At 54.2% G+C, this 8,827-nt stretch overlaps 1 protein-coding gene across 1 annotated transcript in view; it reads right to left on the bottom strand.

Moving 5' to 3' along the window:
* GLT6D1 (glycosyltransferase 6 domain containing 1) overlaps positions 1-6,613 on the bottom strand; it is an 8,640-nt gene extending 2,027 nt beyond the window's left edge. The window contains exons 1-2 of the mRNA XM_011369996.1: positions 6,540-6,613; positions 3,844-3,891 (exon numbers count right to left, since the gene is read on the bottom strand). Coding sequence (XP_011368298.1) covers positions 3,844-3,891; positions 6,540-6,613 — 122 coding nt within the window. The remainder of the gene's footprint in view (positions 1-3,843; positions 3,892-6,539) is intronic.
* Between the last annotated feature and the right edge of the window lie 2,214 nt (positions 6,614-8,827).

The following is an 8,827-nucleotide window of genomic DNA, read 5'->3' as shown; positions in this document are numbered from 1 at the left end:
AGAGACCGAAGAACAATCAGATGCCCGTGTCATTTGCCACAGGGGGCGAAAAAAGCATTATACAAAGTCCAACACCCGTTCGTGATAAAAAAAAAAAAAAAGAGAAAAACTCTCAGAAAAATGGGAGTAGAGGAGAATCACCCTCCCGTGATAAGAAGCATCTCTGAAACGCCTACAGCGCCGAAGACGGAAGTCTTCTCCCTGAGGCGGCACAAGGCATGGACGCCCACTCTCTCCACCCCTGTTCAACAGGGGACGAAGTTCCGGCCACCGCAATGAAGCAGGAAAAGGAAATAAAGAGCATCCTTGTACAGGACACGGGACCAGCACGCGCACAAAGGTGAATCCCATTTCTACGTGCTAACAATGCACATGCGGAAACCGGACACTATTTAAGTCGCTCCCAAGAAACAGCTCATGCTCCGGTGACGTCAAGCCCCACGTGCTCCACTGGCTGATAAATTCTCTTTCCTCTAACAGAAATAAGTAAAAAATAAGTTGCCCCCAAGAAAATGAAATACTTTGAAACAGCCCTGTACCCTTCAGCGGTCACTCCCCGCTCCAGGCTCCCTGCAGCCCCTGACGACCGCTGATTGAATTTCTGGTCCCCGTAGATTTGTCTGTCCTGGAAATGTCCTATAAACAGGACCGCAGCACCCCGATGTTCTCTGTCGGGCTTCTCCTTCTAACACGTGTTGGGGGTTACCTATGCTGTGGCATGACTCAGGCTTCCTTCCTTGTACGGCTAAATAATATTCCATTTCATGCATTTTTTTAATCCATGCATCAGTTGATGGACGTTCCAGCTGTTTACCTTTATTGGCTATTACAACATCACGGTATCCGAGTTTTTCTTAGAACGTTTGTTTTTAATTCTCTCGGCCGTATGCACCTAGAGGTGCCGTTTCTGGGTCATATTATAATTCCGTGGTTAACTTTTCCAGGAAACTGCCAAACTGTTTTCTGTATTTTACATTCCCGCCAGCAGTTTATAAGAGTTTAAATTTCTCCACCTTCTCGCCAACTTTTTCTGTGGCCTGACGTTTTCTTTCTAGTCATCCTACGATCCTCGCACGTCACAGGCGTGACTCGGTATCTCGCTGGGATTTAGAGTTGCGTAACTGATGAAGTGTTTGCTGGCCATCTCTTGCCCATTTTTGAGTGCCGTTTGTCTTTTTGTTGTTTAATTGTAAGAGCTCTTTACATATTCCGGGTACTAGACCCTTAACGCGTATATGACCTGCAAACATTTTTCTCATTCTCCGGATGGTCCTCTCACTTTCTCGGGGGTGTCTTTTGATGCACACGAGGTTGTAATTTTAAAACCGGGTCCATTTTACCCGCTCGTGTGTGGTTTCGTTGCTGTGTCTTCGGTTTATCGGGTTCAGGAGCGCCCTTCCATTCCTAGTCTGTTGAGCATACACATTGTGAGGGACGTTGGATTTTGTCAAAGGATTGCCCTGTGTCTATCAAGATGGTCGTGTGGGTTTGACGTGGTGGTTCCACTGAATGATTTTCATGCGTTGGGTCAACCTTGCATTCCTGAAATAAACCCCGCTATTTTGTGGTGTATGACCCTTTTTACGTGTCCCCGGGTTTGGTTTTCTAGTATTTTGTCAAAAAACTTTGCACCTACGTTCATCCAGAATATCGGTCTATAGCTTTCCTGCGGTGTCTCTGTTTGGTTTTGGTATCAGGGTAATGCTGTGCTCATCTAATCTGGGGAAGCGTTTGTGAAGGATTAGTATCGATTCTTCTTTAAGCATTTGGCAGAATTTACCAATGAAGTCATCTGGTCCTGAGCTTTTCACGGAAAAATCTGTATTACTCATTCAGTCTCTACTTGTCATAGATCTCTTCGAATTTCCCCTTTCTGTTGGAGTCTTCCTAGGAAGTTCTAGGAATTTCTGTCTTTGGGGAATTTCTCTGTTTGGCCCAGGTTATCCAACGCGCCGGCACACGACTGCTCGTAGTGTTCCCCCGTGATCGTTATTATTCCTGAAGGTCGGTCGCGATGTCCCCTCGTTCACGCCTGATGCTAGCAATTCGAGTCTTCTCTCCTTTCCCTTGGACGGTCTAGTGAGAGGCTTGTCAACTTGGTTGCTATTTTTAAACAACCGATTGTGGTTTCATTGATTTTCCTCCGTTTTTCCGTTTTCTATTTCATTTATTTACTCTCTTACCCCGCCCCCCGCCCCCGCTCGCTTTATTTTAGTCCCCAATATCTTGGGGATTAGAATTTAGCATCTTACTTTATAACGACCCAGTCCAGCTAATGCCACCTTAGTTTCCGCCGTGGACAAAGCCTGCGGTCCTACATGGCTTCGTTTCCTGTCCTGTCCTCTGTGTATTTACTGTCAGATTAACGACATCTTTATATACTGTGTGGACATCGACACAGATGGCAATTATTGCTCCATGCAGCTGTCTTTTCGATCAGACAGAAGAAAATTCCGAAAACATATATATTTAATCTTAGACATTCGCCCCGGTAGTCACCCTTACTGAGGTCCTGGATTTCTTCCCGTGGACTCAGGTTCCTGCCCAGTGTTCTGTCATTTCGGCCTAACGAACTCCCTTAGGTATTTCTCATACAGCCGTTGTGTTAGCGATAAATTTTCTCCGTTTTTCTTTTCCTGGGAATGTCTGAATTTCTTTTTTTTTTTTAATGACAGTTTTTCTGGATAAAAAACTCTTAGTCGACAGGTTTTCTTTCTCAGCATTATGAATATTTCGTCCCTCGGCCTTCTGGCTTCCACGGTGTCTCATAACACAGCCTTGTGGAGTCAGTTCCCTCCGCTGCATTCGAGATCCTTTCCTTGTCTATGGGTTTGGATCATTTATGATCCGTCTAGAAGTGAGGCCGCTTGCGATGGTCCTGTCTGGGATTCGCCGAACTTCTTGGGTTATTGATTCTTCCTTTTTCCCGCTCAAAATCTACCGCCATCTCATCTAACAATTTATTTTTTATTTCAGTTACTACACTCTTCAACTCCACAATTTCTACCTGGTTCTTCTTATAATTTCTATATTTTATTGATCTTCTCTCTTTGGCAAGACATCGTTCTCATAGGACTTCCTTTCTTTCTTCCAACAACCTTAAAATAGCTGATTTAAAATCTTTGTCTGGCGTGAAAACGGAGTTTACGGAAGATTAAATACAAGTGAATTATGAACACGTTAAGATACGCTCAGATGAAATCCCCTAAACGCACATTGAACTGGGCTGTTTTAACTGGCAGCTTCGTCAAGAATAAAAGACCTTATGATACTTTAGTACATCCGCCATAGGGAAGACAATAAAATGGAATGATTATCAAAGGGAAAATTACACCAAACCTACACCAAAATCTTAAACGTCTGCCTTCTTTGACCTAAAAACTCTGTTTTGGAAATTCATCTGACGGACACACTCACATGACAGTGTCAAAATACACATGTGCATCGTTAGCCACTGAAACATCCCTCGCGATAGCTCCGGTCTCGACAATCAAAAACCGATAGAGAACGCGTTGAATAAATTACGTATGTGACCATAAAGCAGGAAACTCCGCGACCATCACAAAAAGCGCCCCCCACCCCGGGTGCTGGCGCCAAAGTCCAGAGGAGTCATCCCTGGCGGTTTCGAGCTGGCTCCGAGGAGATTCCGTCCTTCACTGAATGAACAGGAAGGTTCGACCAAGTAGTGTGTGTCCATATTAACGGGCTGGGAAATTAAAATTCCAGCTGCCGGAAACCTCCCGAGGTAACTACAATCTGGTGACGGGGGGCGGGTGTGGGAAGGACCCTATTCCCCCAAATCGAGTTCTCTCATGCGTGTGCGAACAGGCATTTTGTTCTTACCTGGGATCAAACCAGTCTGAAAGTCCAAGTTCTTGTGCTTGATGATTCCTGGATGTAAAGGAGAAACCGAGTTATCACGTAATCCACTCGTTCAGCAGCAGGACAGGTACCAGTTCTGCAGCTGTGAACATGTAGCCCCAGCCCCTGCCCCGGGGAGCTGGCCGCAGAGCCCGATGTGGTCCCAGCGATCACTGCCGACGGAGGGATGGCTTCTGGTAGCATAAGCGGCACATTTGACCCAAAAGTGGGGTCAGGGAAAGCCGCCTGGGGAGGAGACGGCTCGCCTGGCCTGGAACGGGACAGGTGGTCAGGAAAGGATGCAGGGTGAGGGGTGATGGCCAGAGGCAGGAAGGCAAGAAAGACCGTGCTTCTGGAAAGAAAGATTAACCCCCAAACTAAAGCGGGTTTGAGAATGCGTGCGGGGACAAAATGCTTAATGATCTGACAGACACTCACATGACAGTGTCAAAATACACATGTGCATCGTTAGCCACTGAAACATCCCTCGCGATAGCTCCGGTCTCGACATTTTGTCCGTCAGATTTAAATCACTCGCCCACTCGTCACCCACGTGGCTGTGTCGTGGGCACCAGATGCGAGGGGTTGGGGCAGAGTCCCGTGTCTATAATAATAACTTCCACTTAAATACGCGATTCATCCAGGGTCTTACTGTGCTCTTACGTGAGTTATTCAATCGCCAAGTTAGTTAGGCAACGAACTGCCTTCCAGAACCCTGGGACATTTTGTAAACATGGGAAATAACTCCGGGGGAGCACCCCATTCTGACATTAACAGGAGGTGTCCTCAGCCGCAGGGGTGTCATTATCATTCCCCAGGACAGGGCTGTCACAATCCGGGTTGCCCCAGCCCAATGTCACTAAAAATACAAACTGACCAATGGAAAACTTACTAACAAGTCGCCTTCTTTTAGAAGTTGGTGTTATGAGCTCCTGGGGTCCTAGGGGATGACCATGGCTGGCGAAGGCGGGGTCCTGACCAAAGAGGTCACAGCCTCAAGAGAGAGACTTACTCTACGCAGAGCCAGCCGGGTCCTGGACAGGCGGGGACCCAGGCAGTGACACCAGAGGGGACTGTTCCACCAGGCCAGCGCCGCCCAGGGCTCCCGCTGTCCACACCTCCACGCAGGCGGGACCCTTAGCCCAAACCTCATTGCCACGTGTCCCACTGCTCCCAGTGCCCGTGTGACAACCGTGAGGTCAGCCTGTTTCACGCACTGCACCCCACGTCTGCTCGCCACACAGAGGCAAACCCGGACCTCTGCTGCCCTTTAGGACTCTGGCCCACAGATGCCCTCCTAGCTGCTGGCGACCTCGGCCAGCCGTGCAGCCCCCTCCCCAGTCCCCTTGGGTGTCATCGGCCTGGGCTCAGAAGGGCTGCTGTTCAGTAAAGTTTGTGCAATGCTGCCACCTCGTGTCCTGCCTCACAGGGCACACAGGCCACACGCATGCCACCTATGCGTACGCGTGCGTCTGTCCAGACTGTTTCTGCCCCGACAGGCTGGGAGCCCTCACTGGGAGCTTCTGGGGACTCCGTTTTCTGTCCCTCCTGGTTCCGTCACCATGGGAACCGCTTGGATCCTGCAGCTGTGCTTCCCAGCTTGTGGGATGTTTCCATGGCAGGGCCCGGCTGGCAGGCGCCCTGCTCCGCAGAGAGGTCTGCAGACAGGACAAAGCCCGGTCGACGTGGCTTTAACGCAGGCAATGAGGAACGTTTTAGTGCACGTGCGTCCCCAGCGGTGCCCGGCATCCTCCCGAGAGAGGATTCGTTGTTTATCAGAAATTCAGTGGTAACTCGGAGTCCTGGTGCTTTGTTTGCTAAATCTGTCGACCCTGTCGGTAAATCACTAAACGATGTTCTTTAGATCAGCGAAAAAAATCATTAGAGTTTTCACTTTGAAGGAGACCCGATTCAAATCGGCGATTCGAATCACAAAAATCCCACGATTCAGATCCGTTTGTTTCTCTCCTTTTAACCAGATAATTACCGAGCCCCTAGGACGTGCCGGGAGGGAGGCTGCAGTTGTGGGGTCCCCGCTGTGGACCAGTGTGGGGTCCACAGCCTTCACGAGGGGAGCGTCTCACCACCGTCATCAAAGAGGTGATCCGAATTTCGTCATGACCGGCGCGGCCCTGAACGCCACGGGAAGAGACGTGACCCGTGGCCCGGGGACCGCGCAGTGGGGCCGATCTCTGCCTGATTTGCATCATTAACCTGTTCCCTTATTTCCCCTCCGTTTTTTAATAGACTTTACTTTTAGAGAAATTTTATGGAAAAACATAAAGCCGTGAAGACAGCACGTGGCATCCCCGGGCCCCGTCCCCCACCCCGCACCCCGTTATCAACCCTTGCGTGACCCCATCAAATTGACGAAGCACTGTTGACGGACACACTGAGGCCGCTCAAGGCCACCGCCGCCCGCTTCCTGCCACTTTCTCCCCTGGGGTCCTGCCCAGGACCCTCAGGGCACTTGGCGCTGCGCCCCCCGCGGCCCGTGACGGCACCCTGAAAATAATTGCTGGACGTCCAGAAATGAGAGCAACGACGTCCGTGTGCTTTGCCCCCCCCGAGAAGTGACATCCGGTCCCTTTTGAGAGTGTCCCTAAAATCAATACCCTTGGACAAAACTCAGCGGTTCGCCTGCCAACCACGACAGGTCGTCCACGGTTTGCACTTACCTGAGGTAACGCTGGACCAGCCAGAGCCACGAGACCAGCGAGGTCAGCAGCAGCAGCTTTCGCTTAGAACGCATTCTCTGCCGGGGGAGGGGACAGAGGTCCCTCAGACTAAGAAGCCACGCCCCTGACTCACAGACGCCCCTGACTCACAGACGCCCCTGACTCACAGAGCCCCTGACTCACAGAGCCCCTGACTCACAGAGCCCCTGACTCACAGACGGGGCGCCTGCCTAAGCGTCTGCTCCCGGAACGGCGGCCTCAGGGGTGGCGTCACCTCCGTGGTGGGCATCTCCTTGAGGTGCCAGCCACTCCTCTGGGGACTGTGGGCACAGCCGGTGGCACTGCTGTCCGTATCAGCGTCACCTTACTGCACAAAAGGCAAGAGGGTCTCAGCGTGCGGTTGGGGAGGGTGGGTCGGGGGGGTCTCCCTGGGTGACAGCTGCCGACTGCCCCCACGTGGGCTCTCAGCCTGTCCTCCTCAGAGACAGGAACGGGGACCATCCGATCCACAACTGTGGTCACTAAACACATACAAGCTCTCGGGTGCAGACTCCTGCCCACAGGGGCCGAAGCCTCAATCAGAGAGGTGACGCTGTGACGGGGATCGGGCTCAGGCCCACACTCCGGCCCACTGCAGGGGGTCTTCCGCCAGCTCCCGCTCACAGGTCTGCAGGGACCAGGCCAGCGGTCACGTGCTGGAGCAGACTGGACCTCATCACGCTCACCCGAGCACCCATGGGACCGACCAGCCCACCCATGCGGCCACCGCATGCCACACGCGCTCCGCGGGAAACGTGGCAGGTCTGGCTTGAGAGGTGCCCACACACAGGACGCCCAGGGCTCCTCTCTCCTGGGCGGCCCTTACACCCCTCCCCCACCGGCCTCTGCCTGGCCGCTGAGGAAGCGCCAGAGTGGGCGGGGGAGGATCTGCCCCTATACCTCGGTTACTGTGACGTGAGGTGCCCAAAGCTATTCTGCAAGGACTGGACGGCACGTCCTATGGGTCTCTGTGAAAGCGCTGGCCAGACCCCCACCCCAGCTCTCCCGGGGGGCCAAGCCTCTGCAGACGCTGATGTCAGCAGCCCCTTTGATGACACGGGCTTCGGAAAGGCTGTCACAATGGCGCACCTGCCAGCGGGGGCCGCTCACGGTTGCCAGACAACGGGCCCCAGTCCCATGTGAAATGTAAAAGGGCATGAAGGGCATTTCTACTGCTCCTGTGCTGTCCCCTCTGCCATCCCCCCGCCCCTCCCCCCTCCCTGGTGACCCATCCTTGCCCACGGGGAGAAATCCTGCCTGCCGGGTGTTTATGCAGAGGGTGGAGGGCAGAGGGCGCAGGGCGCGGGTCGGGGCCTCTCTCCCCTCATCCTCCAGGTGGCTCGGCTCCGCCCCGCAGAGCGAACTCCCTCATACACCCTTTAGACTGTTCTAAGCACTCACCTCTCTGATCAGAAAAATAACACGTTTCGCGTGGGGACGCATCAGATGCGTCAACCGAGACCCCGTGTCATCCCCCCATCTCAAGACACCACCTTGACCCGGGCCCCGAACCCCAACGTGCACCTTCAACGCTGCCCCCTCCCCGCTTTGAAAGGAAGTTCGCTGTTATCACTGAGAAGGTGACATCCGCAGGGCACCTGCTTCTCCTGCGGCGGCCATGACAGGCTCCCACGCCCGGGGGCCCCATGTGCCGTCACCCCTGTGTGTTTGTGTCTTCGCGGGGCGGCCCGCTCCCCGCCACCAGGAAGGTGTGTGTGGCGGGCGTCCAGAGCATCTGCTCCGAAGGCCTGTGGTTCTGGACGACCCCTGGGACGTGGGGCTGCCTGTCCCCCGAGGTGGAGCAGTCGCAGAGCGAGGGCCGCGGCAGGGACCCGCTGACCGGATGCCGGGCCCTGAGGGACCTGGGCGGCATCTGCGTCTCACAGCAGCCAAGGCCGGTGCAGCACGCACGGGCCACGGAGCGGGGCGCTTCAGCGGGGACGGGAGCCCCGCCCGTCGGAGCAGACTCCGACGCCCCCAGAGCTGAGCGCCCCAGAACCGCCTCGGTTTGCGCCACGCGCCAGGCGCCGCCCTCCGCCACGTCGCCTGAGGCTGTGCCTCCTGGCCGGACCCATCTCGGCTGGGCGTCAGCTCCCTGGGAGCAGAGCGAGGCCTCTGCCCCGCGTGCTGCATGCGGAGGGGACCCGCCACAGACCCCAGGCATTCGCAGGGCGCCGGCGACACACAGGGCTTCCTGCAGGGGTGAGGCTCCGGAGGTCGGGGCGCGCACCCGAGCTGGCTCCCAGAGG

This window comes from Pteropus vampyrus, unplaced genomic scaffold (assembly GCF_000151845.1).
Source record: "Pteropus vampyrus isolate Shadow unplaced genomic scaffold, Pvam_2.0 Scaffold157, whole genome shotgun sequence".
Taxonomy (NCBI): Eukaryota; Metazoa; Chordata; class Mammalia; order Chiroptera; family Pteropodidae; genus Pteropus; species Pteropus vampyrus.
This window is presented reverse-complemented; position numbering and strand designations above follow the sequence as displayed.